Genomic DNA, 20,152 nt, shown 5'->3' with positions numbered 1-20,152 from the left:
CCTCCAATAAAACAACCCTTTACGAGCTTTGTTTTAAGGTATTCATCTGTAGGTTTTGAGATAACATCACTGAGGGTTTAAATGTCAGACAGCCACGAAAACAAACGCTGGGATTCCACGTCTCTACAGTCCAACACACACTAAAACTTACAATTCATATGGTTAAAAGATCTGTCCAAGATTTATCTATAGACAAATCCTGCCACCCACTGTTTTTAAAAATATCATTCAAACAAAAGGAAACAAAACAAGCTGGAACGGCGAGCTTGAACTTCTTTGTTATCTGCTGTGTTATTTCAGGAGGTATCTCACTGATGAAGGAAGGATATATTTTAACACAAAACATTGCACACAGGATAAATTCTCTTTTATTATCCTCCATTTTGTACAATGCACAAACATTATGTATGCTGTGCTTTGCCAGTAAATGATCACAGGACTGACCGTTCAACATTTGTAAACATGAAACAAATCATACAAATTTAAAATACAAATATTAGGAAAATAATAAAATTACTACAGGTTGTGTGCTTTCAAAATGACTACACCTAAAATAAAATTGATAGCTCACAGAGTTTGACAAAATGTCAAACAATATTAATGCTTGTTTTTGTTTTTTGTTTTTTTGCTTTGAGTACAACTTCAATTTAGTTTAAAGTAGAATTTAAACATTTGTGAGTGTGCTTAGTTGCTGTAAAGATCAGTACTACTCTCATTTGTCTTTAATATATAAGGCTACAACCAGCAGGTGGTACATTTAGCTAAAAGACAGAAAACAAGGAAACCTTTACCATCAGATTACTCACTCAGCCTCAGGTGCAATCACTTCACCTTGATGAGAGAATTAGGCAATATATGCTGCCTTCCCCTTTTAAGTTTATCCCCAGCCATGTTTATGGGTCTCTCAAAAATACACCAGCCTCACCACTAGCAATTAGGGTTTAGAAACTTAACAGAAGCTTGTAGAACAGAAGCCGGATCAAACGTGATGTCATGACTTTGACTTGTAACAGACAAATGGTGTCAAATAAACGTATTCCCCAAACTATTTCTTGGAAGAAAAACTAAGACAGTGCAGTTGACTGCAGAAAACAAATGAAAAAAAATATCAGGAGAAAGGCACTTTGCAAATGTTTTTTGGGTCATGATCTCCTACAGCGGGACTGCAGAACAGTTTCTCCCAAACCAGCGGGGCTGAAACATGAGCATAGGGGTTGGAGGTGCTTCAGTGTAAAATTCCGCTGCTCTGTGTGCAGCCTTTGGGCCCCTGCAGGTATAGGTGTAGCGTGTCAGATTCCAGGCCTCCACTGCTGCAGGTGTAGGTGTAGTGTGTAAAATTCCACCGGGTGCCGGCAAGAGCCACCGTTTTCAGCTGTGAGCATGTCTCGTGATCACGCTCACCACCTCCACCCAGTGGCCCGCAAAAACAAAACCGTGCCCGTGTCAAAACGCAGCCTGAAACAACATGATCAGGAAAATAAACACACCTAGAGATAGCAAAGAAAGAGCGGGGCCGTTTCTATGGCATCAAGTTTTGTTTTTAACAAAATGGTGGCTTTAATATGAGACACTCCCTGGAGGGAAGCAGGGAGTGGTCCTTCCCGATAGGTGGGTAAGCATCATTTAGATGTTTGAGGTATCCAAAGGAGGTGCACTTGGTGTGTTTAGGAGTTGCCATCAAACAAAACCAATGGTTACAAGCTCTTCTTCCATGTTTTCAAAAAGTATTACATGTTTAGACGAGCCATCTGGTGAACAAAAAAAAACAAAATATGGGGATTTGCATGTTCTGCAGTCAATATGGAAATAGTTCAACTGACAAACAGTTACAAGTTCAGATGAGGCTTCCTACTGTGCATTCACCCAGCTCCAAGCTAGATTTAGACATGGCTGAGTCATAGTACAGATGCAAATGCAGCTTTGCTCTAGGCAGTATGAATACCAAGAGGCGTCCATATGAACTGGGAATGTTGCAACTGGAGTAGAAAATGCACATGATGCATTTAATTGAAGTGAATGAACACATAGATCTGAAGTGGACATTTCCTTCACTTGTAAAGAATTAAGAGATAACAAAGTTCAGGATTTTCAGTAAATATTAACAATCTCCTGTTGTTTGTGATGGAGCCAGATGTTGGCTGTAACAATCCAGACACACTGCAGTGTTTAATAAGTGTTGATTCTCAACATCCAGTCTTTCTCACTGCCAGCAGAGAAATTCAGCTGTTTGTGTTCAACAAACACCGACAGTTTCCCCAGAAGTCACATTCGTGCAATTGAAGCCAGATGAAAATTCTCACTGTGTTGTTGTATATGAATGCAATCATAAGGCTTTAATCAGTAAACAATATGGTTCTTTACAAAATTAAAAGTTTGATTCAAAGTGTACAGAAAAGAGATCACCATGATAGCATTTTCCAAAAAGAAAACACTTTTCTTTAAGACTGAAAGTTCGCTATATCCTAGTCTTAGATCAGGCTACTGGTTGTCATTTCACATAAGGTTCTCTTTTGAGAATCTCTTTTGAGAAACTTCTTGTTCGGGATCGCACTGAGGGAGAAGGGAAGGGAGAGGCCTGAGGGATTCTCCTTTCGGGACACAATGCAATCCTTGATGGCTTCTTTAATCACCTGTGGGGGACAAATACAGGGATTAAATCCAAAATGCCATACTGTTTCAATAAATATTGTATCATCAATGAAAAATGTATATGCTATCTCGAATCCATTGAATTAGGGTTGGTAATCTTTCGACGACTTTCTTGCTAGATGTAGCGACTTTTGGAAAGAGTGCTGCTACCTGCTTTCACTGGAAAAGAGTTGGGAACACTGGGCAGGGTTTTTTCTGTTGGATAATATTTAAAATCTAGTCACCATAGTTTCTATAGTTTCTCAAGATAACCAACCCTGCCTTTAAGCACCACATCAAAAGTTGGGCGGTTTCATTAAATATCGTTTGTTGTAAGAAGAGGTCTTTAGGTCATCCAACGATATCTGGACCAAAGTAGTAAATGTCGATTGACACAGCTTTTAATGTATAAAGATCAGTATGCACACATTTGTTGTGCCGTGGTCGTCTTAATTAATGCTGCAAGAATAACCAAACTTTGGTGTTGCTGAGTATTCTCACACATATCACGTAATATCAAGCTGTAACTAGAAAATGCAGTTCCTGCAGAAAATGTGTTGGAATGCTGAAAGCTGAAAGTTGAAATGAATCGCAAAAAAATTGCTGAAAATACAGAAATAGGAGACTGCCTGAAAAATGTTGAAGGCCAAAAGCATTAAACTGCACTGCTGAAAACCCTTCTAGTTGAAATGTCTAACTGGCAGACTTGGAAGCTAAACTGTATTATCAAAAGAAGCTAAGAGCTGAATTACACTGCTGGAAAAGCTTGACGCTAAACAATTTTACTGTCAAAGTAATAGTAGTAAAAGTAGTAGTAGTAGTATTAGTAGAACTAATAGGAGTAATAGTAGTAGAAGTAGTAGAACTATTAGGAGTAGTAATAGCAGTAGTAGTGATCATAGTGGTAGTTGAAATAACAGTAGTATTAGTAGTAGTTGTAGTATAAGTAATAGTAGCATTGGTAGTAATAGCAGTAGTGATAGTAATAATATTGGTGGTAGCAGTAGTAGTAGTAGTAATAGTAATAGTAGCAACAGCAGAAGTTGTAGTAGAAGTAGTAGCAATAGTAGTAGTAATACTAGAAATATTAGCAGCAGTAGTAGTAGTTGTCGCAGTATTAGTAAGAACATTAAGTATTTCAACAAAAAAAGACTCATTCTGAACTTAATGTTTAAATACAGTTGATCCATGGGGCTTTTATTTTGAAAGGGTGGGGCTGGGTGGGGGAGAGAGGAGGAGAGGAGACAGAATCAGAATGTTTGAAACACACATACAGAGGTTATCAAATGGCAGGCTTCATTACAAGCATTCCAGTTAGAATTCACACAGTGGGGCTTTTATTTTGAAGTGTGTGTGTGTGTGGGGGGAGAAAGACAGACAGACAGACAGACAGACAGACAGACAGACAGACAGGAGGTCTAACGATCTTTGCCTGAATATCTCTAAGTCATGTATGTGTGTACGTGTGTCAGTGTCTGTGTGTTTATCAACTTCACTAATTAGCTCAATCAAAAACACCTATGTGCCTGCAGCTTTTACATGGAGACAAAACTATGAAAAAGCTGTCAAATAAATCCTCTAAAACCCCATAACCGTAGCTCCTATTGCTTAAACGTAAATGTAAGGAAGAAATATAAAAGGAAGTTGAATAACGATTTGAAGAACAATACTTCCAACAATGAGTGCTGCTGTACTAGAATCCATAGAGTTGAGGCATCTCTATTGACAGTAAGTATTAGTCTGAATGAGCTGACCTTCCAGTGAAATCAAAAAATACATTGCATCACATGGAAGTGACTCAGATACAGTGAGTGAAAGTCATTCTGACCTCTCACAGCAACACGCCTACTATGAACTAGACCAAACTTGTAGTATCCGGTCTTGAAGGCCTTTGGGATTTTGAAGTTTTGATGTTGCACAACAAGGTGTATTTGTATATTTGTATAGTGACAAAGCAAAAATATAAAACTTCCCTTATGACAACACTGAATGATGGTGGATTAACAAAGATGACCGTGAGTCTTCCAAACTGCAGACATCACTAGTGTTTCATGTGAAAAATCTTTGCAAACTATGAGGACAAAACTGACCTCCAGGTTGTTGAGAGTGTTGAACTCCATGAGGTCATGGAGTCGGGTGAAGGCCTCGTTGGAGTACTGGAAGTTAAAAGTGGAGAATGGTGACTCGGGATCGTCAAAGATGTCAAAATCAGCAAATTCCTTCTCCATCTCTGTCACTCTGGGAACACCTGTAAGTACGAGTAAGAAAGTAAGGAAATGAATCCACAAAATCTGGTCCACTGAGCCATTGGCAGACCTGATGTTAGGGACAAATGTTGAACTGCCAACATTTATGTTATCTTTTGCTCACTTCAAGGTCTATTGATAAGCCTTTCTGAAGCCAATTTCATATATTTAACAGCAAATGGAGTTTGCCTGTTTTTCGGGAAGTTGTAGATGTACAATTTTTCCTACTACTTTGTGGACCTCTCCTTATATAAACTTTTAAGTCAACAAGAATTCAAAAGTCCTTTAAGTGGTAAGAAAAATGGAAATCTGTGCAAACCCCATCTGCTGATGAAGCTCACAAGATAGAAGAAGTAATTGAAACAACAAAAATGCAAATACTAGACCACGAGATGAGCTAGTTTTGTCAACTATATAACATAATATTCCTCTCAATTGATTCAAGTGAAGTGATTCAAGTGCCTCAAATTTTACATTATTTTCTGGTGAATACAATATCTACATTAATTGTTATATTTTTTTTGTAGCCAAGACAACCAGGCAATGAAAAGTAACAATTTTATAGTTAATGAGTTAATGTTTTTTGTTCATCCCACCACCAAAAATACAAGATTGATTTTGCTTTTATTGTATTGTTACTGGAGTAAAGATGAAAGAACACATACAGGAAGAAGTAATGGTTTGGAAAATTCATGCATACCATAGTGAACCGACTGGCCTGTATAACTTCCACAAACGGAAAGTCCATTTATGGCATATTTCCTTCTGATGACTTTTGGGTTTGAGTGCAAAAAGCCTATGTTACGTCCATAAACAGACAGCGGAAGTATGTGGGCTGATAACTTACTGAATGTAAAGACGCATCAATGCAGATAGTATGTCTTTGCAGGGCTCATGTTATATGGTCTGTTTACACAGAGCTCTCCCACTGGAGCGAGAGATTCCCTACCAGCACCTGGCTCCTTATGGAACCATAAATCAAATGAGCAGCTCATAAGACACAGAACACACTGTAGTCCACATTTGTGCGTGTGCACACACACATACACACTGCTGGTATGCTTAAAGGCAGACACACCATTTCCATCACGAGACCACACAGACCCTGAGCAAGGTCATTCAAATGAGGGGCCCAACTTTTGACTGCTGCAGACTGAATATGGTTAAATTACAGTGTGCAATTTCGAGGAAGAGATGCCTCATGTGCCATGACGCTGAAACAGCAGCAATATAACAATACAAAGGCATATTTTCCTCCTCACACATGCTGTGGAAACCGCCACCTATGCACATACTTACCAGGTGCCTTGAATGTCCTGAAGTTGATGTTGACCAGGACAAAGTGGATGACAGTCGGGCAGTTCTTTTGGCCCCTTTCTGGTTTGAAGACGTAGCATTCCTTCAGGCCCTCACGGTCAAAGACTTTGGGGTCGATTTTGGGGAATGGAAGCTTGTTCATTCGAGCCCACTTTTCTGCTAATAGGAGCTCCTGTAGCATACAAATGAGAAAAACATGTTCATGATTCCCTGTCTGGACAGATTGTTTTTAGCAATTTTGTGACTGTAAAAAGAGTTGAGTCGGACCTTAAATGGGGGGCTGGTGTCGCTGGGTCGTGCAGAAAAGTCAAAGGAGATAATGAGGTTGACGCCGCGCTGCGGCCGCAGAATGAGAGGGTAGGGAAGGTTGTAGGTCAGGCCGCTGTCCACTACGTGAATCTTCTTGCTCTTCACATCTAGAGGCTCGTAGATACGATTGAACTCATCTGGGTCTGAGAAAATCACACTAAATCAAATAAATGATGCAGAAACATGATTGGGAAATCAGACAGTTTTATTCCACATGACTGATCAAATAGAATTAACTGTGTAATGACTCAACACTCAACTACGTCATTTTCAATGGAAGTAGGGCTGGTTTTCATTTGAAATATTTTTAAACCACACCTGCGCTTCAGTACCAATAGCAAAGCTATCTTACTCTGCTAAATAATGTTTTATATTAACAATGGCCTAAAATGACTTCATGTAATGTGAAAGAAGTAGCTTATAGTTATAAACAAACACCCAACTCTGCAGTTCCCCTCAGCTCTAAGGAGCATTTAGGCATCTTTCAGTTTTCCGCCCCCAACCTTACTGTTTTGGGTAACTCTCGTCACTCTCATCGCAGACAGCTATTTGCAGCAAAAAAGCTCTAAAAGGCCATTGTAAGCTACTTGCCCAGCACCAACCATCAGACAACTGATTAGCAACTAGCCGATGAATATAGTGGAGCATTTAAGAGCTAAAGATCCAGATGTTTCCTTCAGGAATTGGTGGAGACCAAACCAGCGCTAAAAGGACACAACTTTAAATGAATGATTATGTTGCTGCTAGACATCTGTTATGTTAGACAGATGTGTAAATAGGTTGTGAAAATGTGTAAATAGTCGCAGTTGAAGTGTTGCTCAAGCGCTTATTGATGTATTCATGTTGTTAAATAGCACTGAGAACAGGCCAAAGTCATTTCTTTAGATGGAATAGAACGGGGTGAAAGAAAAACAAATGATTGGTTGATGCTTCACTGCGTTATTGGAGCGCTGAAAAACGTTAAGGCCAGGTCAACTTTAATTGGTATCGCGTCATGCCTATCATGCAGCGACTAGTGTCGGGCGAAATTTTTTAGCTTTATGTCAACGGCTTCCATTAAATATGACTGGAACAATGTTGCTGTAGTGTGAACAAAGCATTACTCACATGCATCTACTTGCAAATTAAGAAATAAGACACTATGCCATTGTTTTGATCCATTTCCAAATATTTTAATATGATTCCTTTTGCAACATTCCTTTTGGATACAGTTCCTAAAAATTGGTAGAGAGGATTAACAAAAAACTGAAGACTCAAAACCAGAACATGTAAAAGTATCATGTCCTGTCCTGTTTTTTATTTCCTTGAAAACAGTCTAATAGCAGTTAATTGTGACCATCTTTCTTACCTGTGACGGCGTCCACCTCGTCTTCAGGTGTGGTGGCGTTGCACATGATCTCATTGCCTGGAGAGAACGGGAAGCTGGTGTTCAAGTTCAAACCCAGCATGAAATTATGCACCTGGCAACAGGTGAGAGTAAAGAAAAAAAAGGTTATTGTGAATTTGAATACAGGAAAAATGAAACGAGAATGCAGCTAGAACACATGCAGTGTTTTGTATGAAGTGTTGCATAATTTCATGGTTTCATGGGGAATAAACATATTGAGTTACCTTCCCGGCCCGGCCCTCTCTTGTGTTGAATAAGGATGAGTCACTGAAGAGTGACGTGATCATTCGTTGAACCCAGCTAGCCTGAGCAGTGCGACTGTACTCCTCTTCTGCGTACTGGTTCTCTGTCCCACCTGAGCACCAAAAATACTGTCAAATCACATGTTGTGGCAAAGAATTTAAATGTGGCTCTGAAAATTAAGCATTACCTGTAATACAAGTAAATAAGATATAGTTTACAAGAATCACATAACAAAAAAAAAAGAGAAATTACCCGTCGACCTTCCAAAATTAAATTGAATCTACTTCACCGGAATTGCTACCGACAGCTACTGACTAGCACTTAGCTGATGAAGAGCCAGACATTTCCATCAGCAGTTGGTGGAGACCAAAAACAGAACTAAAAGAGAATGAATGTTGGACTTACATTCATCACACAGTCAGAAGCATGACTCTAAATAAATGATAATGTTTCTATGTAACTGCTTTTTTTCTTGGCCTGACCGAAACCACAGCAGCTTTTCAGAGTCACGCTAACCTTGGAAACATTACCAAAGAAATTTGTGTTAAGGCGTCGACTTTCCCTCAAACCCGTCAATATGTCAAAATAGTAACTGACACCATTCAAAGTCAGACATATCATTTGCAGTGTAACAAATTTAATCATACTGCACAATGTCTGTTTGTGAGCTCCTTGTAGGAATCGTGCACATCACCTTTACGTGGCTCGTCTTCACTGTCCAGGCTGTCTTCTCCGACAATGTGCTGTGGTTTGATCTGCTCTGTAAGACACGACAGCTTCACTCATCAGGTTTAACACAACAATTTATTTCTTTATACCATTTATCAGCACTGTACCTGACAGAATGCTGTTGTTCTGTTAAGTGACATTATCAAATTCACTGTCTATTGTCTATCTCTGTCAAATAAGTCCTCAGAGAAATTCAATACACCCGACAAAGCATTCTTAAACTGGGTGGTTGTACAACTGGTTTAAAGGTCACACCAAACAAATTAATTCAAACACAACAAACGTCCGATTGGCTGTTGGAATTTTCACAGGAAAGCTTCCTTCCCACTGTTGTAGTAACATCACAATAACACACTGGTGTTATCTGGCTATTTTTAAAGGTGTGAGGATACCTACAGGTGTGTGAAAACAAAGCCATGAAAAGAAAGAAAATACAGACAACAATAGGATCTCAGACACGACTGAATGTCAGTTTCAGTGGACAGGTGCACTATACAAGCATTATCTGGAGAAAAAAAACACCTATACCCACTTACACACGTACCGAGTACCCATGACTAAACACATATTTCAGAATATGTTCAAGGCATGTTTCAAGATCCACAATTTCAAAATGTATTGTCACGTAGAGAACAACAATAAATATAATTCATTGAGATATTTGCACTTAACCAAAATAGTGCAGCCCAGAACAAAGCATACGTAGAAAGAGAAACATAAAGATTACCTAACTCCTCCTCCATGGTGCTGCCACCAGCTGTGTCTTTGACTCCCAGCACTCTGTTGAACAGAATGGAGAAGGCGCTGCCCCACACACCTGACACAGTGAAAACATACTGTTAGTAGGTTTATTATTGTGAACTGCTCTGACAGTTTTAAATGCAAACTTTTTTCTCACCCATCAGAAAATGAAGAGGGTTCTCCTCGTGTTTCTTGACAACAGTTCCCAAGAAGAACTTGCTTCCAAACAAGTCGGGGGTCATGAAGGTGCCGTACTTTGCCATCCCAATTTCATATGGGCTGAACTCCACCCAGTCTGCAGGTTGAAGCCTCAGCGTTAATGTAACAGAAATGTACCTGTCACTGACTAATACGTTGCTCCATGTGCAATTTTACACTAGAATTACAATGCATGTACAGTTAATTTCTGGTAGGTTAAATAAATCTGAAAAAAGACAACTAAATTTAAATTAGAGAAACATCATTTGAATTTGAATTAGTGAAAACTAATTTGTAATTATAGTTCAATATTACTCAGTGTCTGTAGTTGTCATTTGGAGAAGTCATAGTCAATATGAGCTAAGCTCTGTGTTGTCAGCAGTGTGCACTGTACCGGACAGGGATTTAAGCACAACAGGATTCATGCACAATATTATCACAGAGTCAAAGCGGTGTTATTCAGTCACCGGCTACATTTCTCTCTACGCCAAATGAAGCTCCAGCGTAAGTTCTGTCAGGAAGACTATACATTTGCATGCCTAGGGCCGTAGTTTATTTGTCATTATTCTGCCATTCACTTCTCTCACGCAAGCTCACTCATAATTTTCTCTCTGTCATTGTTTGGTCAGTCATGATATCAGCTGTTCTGGTCAGCACAGCGACATAATTACATTGTTAGCTTCATCTGTGTTGTTATCACAGTTTATTTTGCTTCAGGAGTTTTTCTTTGTGTTTAAAACAGACACAGTTTAAAACTAATTTCTTTGTCCTTATTTGAACATGACATTAGGAAACGTTGATACTGTAGCAGCAGCAGCATTTAAACATAAAAAAATGACAATTCCAATTTCAGAGCATAGGATTGAGGGGTTACCTCCACACTGCTCTCATCATGCCGACGGCTGAGCCGGCAGCTCACAGTAAACCTAGCTAGTGAACAGTGCAAACAACGGCATCAGTGCTGACAGAGCTAACAGTGTTTACCTGAGGGGGAAATGGAGGGTGGACGTTATGCTTACTTAATCTATCTAAGATCACTGGAAACACTTAATGCTGCTCCTTTATTGTATTTTCTATTCAAATGTTTGTTCAATTGGAGCGTAGTGTACAGTTGCTGCTCAGGCTGCATCTACAATGAGGAAGTACATAATGGGACTAACCCAAAGTCTATCATGGCCTACTCAGTTCCTTGATATAACACAGTTGATATATAACACCAGAGAGCCGTCATTAGTTGACAGCCTACCTCGTCATGACACATTGTGGTGTCATGACTCTTGTCTGGTGGGGAGCTTGGTGTTTGGCATGTGGACAAAACCTTCTGATGATCTAAAGGTACAAATATAGGCAAAATTGTTCTCTGAGGGACATGGTATGCATGCAACACAAACATAAAGGCACAGGCAGATTTACAAAAAGGACAGACATTTACCTGCAAACATGAGCTCTGAAACATCTGGCTTGACATGCAGACATGTGAAGAGAGGAAGAGGACTCTGGGCCTGGTTTATTTTGTCCTGGATTCCACTCAGTTTGGTGTCCATCCTCTGGTGGGAGAGAACACAGTCTTTGAGTCATAAACACTAACACTCTCAGGTAGTTGGAGTTGTCTTTGTCCTGGTTAAGTGGAAGTCAAAGAAAAAATGGAAAAAATGGAGGGGAAGAAACAGAGTACAAAATATAAAAAATAAGCTTAAATAATCATGGGTGGGATGTCGGTTCAAAGAAAACAGAGGAAATTTAACATGAAGTTAAGGAAAGGGGAAGATTGATGTACTGCTGAGCTATGAGGAGATGGATACATAAGTGATTCCATCAAAATGAAGACAAACAACAGCTGTAAGGCGGTTCTTACCGCAGGTACAAGGGTCTCTCCTATGAGCATACCGAAGATATCAGTAAAGGTAACAGGCTGCCCTGAAGCCTTTTTGGTCCAGAGGGCCTGGATGTAGTTGGTGATGTGTTGAGGTAGCAACAGCTTTAGTGGGTTACTGCTAACTCGCTTCATCAGCTCTGCATTGATGTCCTTTGGGCCTATGTTTGGAAACTCTGGATGAGAGTAGAGAGCAGACATGTACCTAAAGGGATAAAAAAAACAATTCATTAAAAAAGAAACCTCAATGTTCAGGAAAAAGACAGTAAATAGATGCTTCAAAAAATCACAGTTTTTTACAAGGTCTATGACGAAGGTTCAACCCTTGTAAGGAAATTAAATTCAGTAGGTCACTCCACAAACATACAGGTGGAGTCTGAAACAAGCCAGAGGTGCTTGCTTATTGTGACAGCTTCGTACCAGCAGAGGAAAGCAAGTTTGTCAGTGAAAGGAGGAGGGAACACAGAGTAGAGTCAGACAGAAAAAAGTCTTTAGAAATTAAAGGGGTCAAGGAAAGAGAAGGAAGAAAATGAGAGAAGAAATAAAAACTGACCATGTAGATCCGGATAGCCCGGCAACATATGTTGCACAATCTAGGACCCCAGACTCAAACAGGGCTTTCATCACACCTGAGAAGCCAACCATGGCGCGAAAACCGCCTCCTGAGCCCGCTATGGCTATCACCGGCACCTGCAACACACACACACACACACACACACACACACACACACACACACACACACACACACAGTCAAGGAGACAGTCATAATACAGTCTTAATCGCATAATTACATACTACACCGTTTAGAGCATTAGTCTCACATTCATTCTCATTCTTTCACGTTGAGTAACTTCCCTCCGGTGCCTCTGTACTGTGAGGGAGCCAGTTGCGTCACGCCTTTGCAACATTTTTTCACTCGTGCCTTTTGGATTTTTAACTATTTCATAAATCTCATTGTGCAACATTGCTTCCTTTCTGCACTCTGTGTTTATCGCATGGTCAGTTCTGAATATATTTCCACAGGAGTCATCCTGGATAGGTAGTTGAGAAGTGTTGTAGCATGGTGGAAGAGAGTAGCTGGTTATCTCATTCCTATGGAGCTTCCGGCACATGTTGAGGACATGCGCAGGCCTGGCTGGAGATTATAGCCAGCCCCAAGGGCATCTAGCCAAAACCACTCCAACAAGAAAATGAAACTGAGCTTAGCTCTGAGCAGGAGTGCAGAACCTGCAGTTTTGTGAGGCTCATTGTATGGTTTACTTCCCAGTGGGAGGAATGTCATAGTGTTATCATAAGCTGAGAAAACACTTTGTGAAAAGGTGCATCACAGTTTTGAATTTAGAAAGTCTGATTTCATTACCTAAGAACAACAGACCTTAAAGATTTGCATGATTGTTCCTTTTTCTTCTTTTTTTTACTTTTTTTTTTATCTTAACTAGTAAGTGCTACACATCATAACAGTGAATCTGTTCAATGGGAGCACATCACACCCATTATTTTTTAATATAAAAATGTATAATGTTGAGAGACTACAGCAGTTCTAGCTCACTAGCTCATGTGAAATGAATTATGACGTGAGTGTAAAATATGTGCAGCGTAATATTTAGCATCTATAGGCTCTGACTCACAAGACAACGCGGCACGGCAGGGAGTGATAATGTTAATGTTCCCTTTGGGGAAAGTAGATTCAGAGCCTACGTTTGTTGGAGGTGGGGCTTTTAAAATGACTAAAAATAACAGCAGTAGCAGCAACTCACAGCAAAGCGTTCAGGTGAGCGGCAGGCCAGCAGAGATAACATAATGAAAAACGTATTTTTCGATACAACATTGTACAGAAATGGTACAAAATCTGAGTGTAGCTGTGGGCTGGAGCTCACAGGCTTTAACTATGTTAAAGGAATAGTTTAAATCTTTAGTAAATACACTTTAGAAGAGATACCACTCTGTACGCTAAATGTGAAGCTACAGACTAGAAACAATTAGCATAAGCTAGCATAAAGAACGCAAAGAAGCAAACAACATTTGCTGAAATAAATGAACGTGCTTGCTGAAAGTTCAAAATAATTTAATTGTAAGAAACACAGTAGGACATTGACTGCCTTCATGTCAGCACACAGCGGCCTCTTATTTTTCATGACGCATGTAAAACATAAATTTTGATAATCAGGCATTATATGTAGTGAAGTTCAAACTGATCGTGAATTTGAGTGCTTGAATAAATTAAGCTGTCACCTCACAGATTTACTCAAATGACTGAAACCTGTTTAAGTTTCAAATACAAAGAGTTGCCACATTAAATCTGTGTTAATACTTGACTTTGCTCTGTTCCCACCTCCTCTGGAGCGCTGGGGAGGAAACAAGGCTTCTCCTTGTCTAGCAGCTTCTTGATGCCCAGCATCACTCTCTCTCTGCGGGTCTGTCTGAACTGCTTCTCTTTGTCACACAGGGCCAGGCTGAACCGCAGGTCCAGATTGGTACTGCAGCAACAAATAACAGAAATAAGGTTTAATAAAATCTGATTGTGGGAATTCAAACAATAACCTGTGTTTTACATTTTCTACTGAGAGGCAGATAGAAGATATGATCTCTCTGTGTATGCGATTCTACTGATGATGTTGAAACTGGTCTTTAAGTCAGATAAGATCTGCCTCTGGGATGGTCTGGTGTGAAACACGCACCTACCGATAAACAACACCCTTTACTGTTTCTCATAATTCCTTCTCATAATTATAAACCCTTCAAACATGTATGGCATTTCCAAATCCTCCCACTCACACCTGTGTAGTGATGCCACAGGAATTTTGATGCATTTTAACCCTATATCATCTTGCACAAGTATCCTGTTGTTAATGAGTCACGCTGCTTTAAGTTCTAATTTTAGTTTCTACACTGTTCTGCTGCATTTTTGAAATCCTGTGTATTCTTGCACCTGTGACTTCATTCACATCTAACCGGTATCGCCATTTCACACAAGTGCCTTCAGATTTATCACAGAGTGAACTGTGAAAAACAATTAAAGCTGTAAAACTTAATCAAATACTTAAGAATTCTTTTTAGATTTCGAAAGGGAATACACACCAGATCTCCAGTGACATCTCTAAGTAAACTTTGGTTACCTGTCAAAACAAAAATATGTGGTTATCGTCCAGTAAAGAAGCAGCAAAATTCTGCAAACAAAATTTATGATGTGAAAAAGAAAATAAAAAGGAAAGGGACAGGAATGGTTAACTGTTTTTTCATCATTTACCAAATTATTGCATTATATAAATAGAAATGTCATAAATCGCTTTATAATTTTGTAGAATTGTAGCATTTAATGAATCTGTTAAAATCAAACACCAAAAAGGTCAAGAGTTATTCTGCTGCCACATTCTAGTCTTTGTACAAATGCAGTATGTATTCAGTTGGTAATATGCAATATCATATTGTCATGTAATATTTAATTTCCTTGTAATCCATCTTCACATATTTCATTTCTTTGGAAAACGTGGAATCTTAACTAGAATTTAATGACGCTCCTGTAAGTTTTAACAACGCTCGCCTGCACAACATGAGTTCATAATGATGAAACAGCCAAAGCACTCTGCTGGGGTTGAATTTCTTACTTTGCCAATGAGGAAAGGCTCCATCTTTTTCTGGCCTACGCTGAGCTTGGTGATGTCATAGGTCGCAGTCCCAAGCGTCTCATCCATCACATAGTTGGCGTCCATTAATGTTAACTGATTGGAGCAAACATTGTCAGTTAAATGGTTAATTATTATGCTGGTATGTGTTTATGTCCGGTTCAGTTTTGTCAAGAAGTTAAACAAAGATCAATGTAGACTTAATTTATTAGTTTTTTCTTAGATTGCCTTAATGACTACCAAGAAGAGTCATTCTGATACTAATTTCTATGATGATAACATTTAACTCTCCACTACATCCCTGCTTGTCCTCTCGTACAGCTATAGTGTGTGCAATACAGACAATAAATGCAGGTCTTAACCTTCAGGACGTTCTGCAGGTTGGGATCTAATATAAAGTTAAAAGTCTCGTTCCATTTTGGGTTGATGTTGTTGTCTATGTGCTTGGTCCTCTTTCTGCTCTCTGGGGCCGTTGGGATGAACAGCTCCACATATGGATCTGGGGTGTCCACTGCACACACACACAAATTCAACAGTGTTACTGAATAGCAGAATCCCAAGCATATGTACATTTGTATTGTTTTTTGTGAAAAGTTCACATCCACATAAAAACAATTCCAGTGAAAATAGCTACTACATGCATACAACATGTTCTGAAAAAAATTCAAGCAAAGGGGGGGAGGCATGGGGGCAGCAATGTATCAAAACTCACACAGGTCACCCAGCGCTCCCTTGGTGACGTTCTCCGCTCGAACCACCGTCACTGTGAATTTGTGAGAAAACTGCTGCTCCACCTGCAATGCAACATTCATTCAGTTCAGTTAAGTGGCTCATGTGGGAGAATCCCTCCACACAGGTCAGTAGGTGCATAAACCATACTGCATTAAAGAAATCTAGTTATGAAATGTGATGCAGGCAGGTTCCCTGCAGATTCACGGGTCAATCGGTGAGAACATCTAGGGTTTTGGCAGGTTGACTGCTGTTCAGGGTTAACTTCCCAGCTTTGTTCACAATATTAAGCTTGGGATTTATAGAGTTAATTTGTTCAGGTAACAATAAAATACTTACCAGTGCCTTCTTGTACTTAAGGAGAATACAAGGGAACAAGTTGTTTAACTTTGTTCTGGCAGTTTTTGTTAGGTAAAAGCAACATTTCCTGTTGGTGAAACGTTTAAGTTGGGGTAGGCAGCTATCAGTAAAAGGAAAAAGAAAAAGCCTAAAAAACTCCAGGAATTAAAAATATATCTCTCTTCCTGCAGTTCTCCTCTCTTCTTTGTCCTAAACCCCTCCGACCACACAAGCACGGCATTTGCATAGGCAGCAATCTCCCTTTTTGTGGATTGCTTTTCAGTGTAGGCAGTTGTTGCCAATGCTGGAAAAACAACTTTTCTGCACATCTGCATTTGTAGAACAATAGGAACGCCCCCTCTCTGAGATGACCTGTGATTGGCCCAAGTCTCCAGGCATGAGCTAGATTTTCTAAAGCCTAAAAACAGAGCCAAGAGGAGCTGCTTTCTCTCTCACTTTAATGACAATATGCTAAAGGATCTGTACCCAATCACAACTAGTACTTTCCTCTAAAATGCCAAATTGTTGCTCCCTTGTTCTCCATAGTCTTGTTTTCCTCCCCTGTACCTCCATTTAAGTACCAGTAGGTACCTAAATAAGTATGTTATTGGTGCCTGGTTTATAGAAAAAATAACACTGTAAATTGTGGGCTGTATTAAAAAGTGTTCCCAAACAAAGTATAAAGGTCACCTCGAAGTTTGTGCCAACGCTGCCAATCTTAAATGTTGAAAAATAAGAGATAAAAGTTAAAATACAGACATCTTTTGGAGGTCATTAATGTCTAAACAATGTTACTTTATCCTTCCTTCATAGATATCAATCACTGAACCTACATGTTGGGATGAACAAGTTGTTTTAGATTTTTGTGCCATGTGTTTTTTTTCTGTCAGCCTCAAAGGCAGTGAGAATTCTCCGGCTTTCAAAAGAAATCTTAACATGTGGTATTCTCTGTAAATTTAAGGAGTGACTATTCATGCGGGACACAAGTGATTGTGTGTGATTGACTGTTGCATACCCTTATGTAGATGCAGAAAGTGTTATGGGACTTTTAACAGATGGGAAATTGTCATTCAGGGCTGAGGATGCATCTATCACACAGATGACCTTATGCTAATCGTTGCTGCTTAAAACAACCCACATTAACCATTGCCCCCTGCAGCTGTGATCATGAAAAGGCCTTACTGCTGAGTTTTCACTTTGGAGCAATACGAGTGAAATTATTCTACTGTACTATTAAAAAAAAACAATAAGGTAAGACCTGCTATGGAGTGATTTGGGCCGTGATTGAAACCACTGGAATCTCTTTGTTCGGTTTTGCTGTACATGGCAATACTCACGATTATATTGGAAGCCATTGTGTGTGGTCAGGTGAGTAATTCTCAGGAAATCCTTCGTCAAGTTGTGAACTTTAACTCAGGAGAACATCTCAGTCAAGAACTGGAGCATTTGGAACCTGGAAGATGAAACAAAAATGTTTATTATCAGTGCAAATGCAGTGGAACAGCTTTAGCAGACAGACAAGATTACCATTAAAACTTTTTCACTGGATTTCAACAACATTGCATCGTCATCAACAATCAGGCAAGTTACTGAAACTTCTTGACGGAGCATACTCTCTTAAAACAGCCAAAGCTACTTCAGAAATATCTTGACAGGGGCAAGAGGAAGTGTGCTGAACCACAAACCCCTGATAGGAGGTATGGGCCAATAGCGACCATTTATGTATGTGTGAGTGCAAGTACACCACATACATAGAGAGAAAGAAAAAGACGGAAGTATATAGGAATGCAACTTTGATGCCAAATGTGACGGATTTAAATGAACAAAGATGGTGTGTGTATAAAATACAGTGCAGTCTGTGTATGTATAGGCAGGTGTGCATCTACAGAAGAGGTGGTGAGATTATTATTTTTAGTAACATTAAGGCTTTCTCTTTACAATGGTTAGACATAAATATGTTGATAAGAAATTTGCATACAGGGTGTGTATGTGTGAGTGTCGTGCTGGTGATAGCATATCAAGGTCAGCAAGCCTTTTCTTAGCTGTTCACCAAAGCGTATCATTACTGTGGGGACTGAGAGCACGTAGGGAGTCTGTGTGTCCACAGCTCTGGTCACGTAGTTCGCATCAGTGGTCCAACTTTTGCAAGTGCCAGTTCACTCTGCCCTTGTTCTGCGGTGTACAATGAGTGCATGCAGTCTGCCGAGTGTTGTATGTGCCAACCTAACCCAGAGGCTTCCACAGCACTACAGTAGATTTTCATATGTGGGCGCAAAAAGTGAAAGAGATCGGCCATGATGCAAAACAGCTACAGTAAATGATCCAACCAACATATTGAACATAATGTTAAAGGACTTTCGACTCGGGACCCCAAAAAATAAACTACTGTAAGAAACGAACATCATAGCAAAATATTAACTTGTTTCTTCTCACAAGTTATTTAATTAATGTCATCTGAAGAAAAAGCACAGATGATTATTTTTTAGGAATGTTACAGGTCATTTGCATATTGTGTAAATTGAAAATAGACCGTGCACATGAGGAAATCCGCGTGTGCTGCATCTTTGTCGGTCTCCTTCAAAATGACTGGCCTGCCCTGGTAGTATGTGATACTTTAAATTAGTACACAATGGCAAATTGCATAGACAAAACAGGGTGGCTTTGACTAGGGGCTCCCAGGACTACAATACATTGGTATTTACAAAAACACTAATTAAAGGAGATACAGAAAACAATATGAAGTCATTAGGAACCGATTGATTGACAAAGTGTTGAAAAAGTGATATAATATAGCTCCTGTGAGACAAAAAGTATACCTCTGGGGTTGGATTATGGTTAAAGACATACAGTAATGTATCCAACGGAAAAGGAGTCGGGAGATGTAGAAGGTATAAGTTGGAGTAAAGAATAAAACCCTCACTTTTATGAATCACTTTGCTTTTTCCAAAAGAAATATAAACATGGCAAAGTTATGACAGGGTGTCTCTCGCCAAAACGTATTAGGCCACATTAACAGGTTTTTCCTGATTCAGAATAAGGTCAGATCTGAAGAGGCTGGATGGTATGAGTTTGCAACCTGCAATGAAAGATAAAAGCATTGCCTCAGATAATGTAAGACAATAGGGATGATAGCGTAAGCTATCAATCTGCAATGTTGTAAACACAAAACAAAAGAAATATGTATGAATATGGAGATTTTCGCTTCACTCTAGTCTGCCATATTAAGTGCGAAATAGAAGCTGTTGCCAATTGATAAAGTATTATTGCTCCGTAAGTGTTGGCAATAGCGCGTTTCCTTATCCTCTGAGCTGCGTAAAGTGAAAGGCTCACAAAGACACTGGTTAAAGCACAACTGTTACTGACATTGACCTACCTCTCCAAACTTGCTGTCCTATCAGCACAAAAACATCCACTATAAATGAAAAAAAACAACAACTTGAAACGTACCTTAACCGTTGAGCAAATCCAGAAAATTGTGTCATGCTCGAGAATATCCACCACTGCAGGACTGAAGAAGGAGGAGGTGCTTCAATAAATGCTACATGAACAGCGCACGGCAGTCAGCAGGATTGCAGTACCATACTACAAGTTAAGAGAAAATCTAACAAAATCTAACTACACGCAGAAGACTAACAATAACTCTCAGTTTGAAATGTTTCTTTTAAAAACATGACAAACAGGAAAGAGTTACGGAAAACTTTAAGTGTCCGATTTTGACTCAGCTGTTCTCCACCTCTGCAAATGCGCACCAGTGCGCAATGATGTCCACGTGAGGGCGCGTAAAGACAG

The 20,152-nt window shown here is 39.5% G+C and overlaps 1 protein-coding gene across 2 annotated transcripts; it reads right to left on the bottom strand.

Moving 5' to 3' along the window:
- Positions 1–350: 350 nt before the first annotated feature.
- Positions 351–20,096, bottom strand: pla2g4ab (phospholipase A2, group IVAb (cytosolic, calcium-dependent)). 2 transcript variants are annotated; one of them, XM_068707600.1, is made up of 20 exons: positions 19,811–20,096; positions 19,284–19,439; positions 17,701–17,816; positions 16,008–16,089; positions 15,658–15,806; positions 15,278–15,391; positions 14,751–14,788; positions 14,005–14,149; positions 12,225–12,361; positions 11,654–11,876; positions 11,231–11,345; positions 9,758–9,895; positions 9,587–9,676; positions 8,825–8,890; positions 8,112–8,242; positions 7,849–7,960; positions 6,459–6,643; positions 6,174–6,363; positions 4,719–4,876; positions 351–2,630 (listed from the first exon to the last, which is right to left on the bottom strand). In XM_068707600.1, exons 3-20 carry the CDS (start codon positions 17,716–17,718, stop codon positions 2,469–2,471), a joined length of 2,253 nt encoding a protein of 750 aa, XP_068563701.1. In that variant the 5' UTR covers positions 17,719–17,816; positions 19,284–19,439; positions 19,811–20,096; the 3' UTR covers positions 351–2,468. The 2 variants fall into 2 exon arrangements, with proteins under 2 accessions (XP_068563701.1, XP_068563700.1); XM_068707599.1 differs by lacking the exon at positions 19,284–19,439.
- Between the last annotated feature and the right edge of the window lie 56 nt (positions 20,097–20,152).

Source organism: Cebidichthys violaceus, unplaced genomic scaffold, assembly GCF_023349555.1.
Source record: "Cebidichthys violaceus isolate CVI_PGR_0920_01 unplaced genomic scaffold, fCebVio1.0.p SCAF_13, whole genome shotgun sequence".
NCBI classification, from domain to species: domain Eukaryota; kingdom Metazoa; phylum Chordata; class Actinopteri; order Perciformes; family Stichaeidae; genus Cebidichthys; species Cebidichthys violaceus.
Note: the sequence above shows the minus strand (reverse complement) of the source record. Positions and strands in the feature narration are given on the sequence as shown.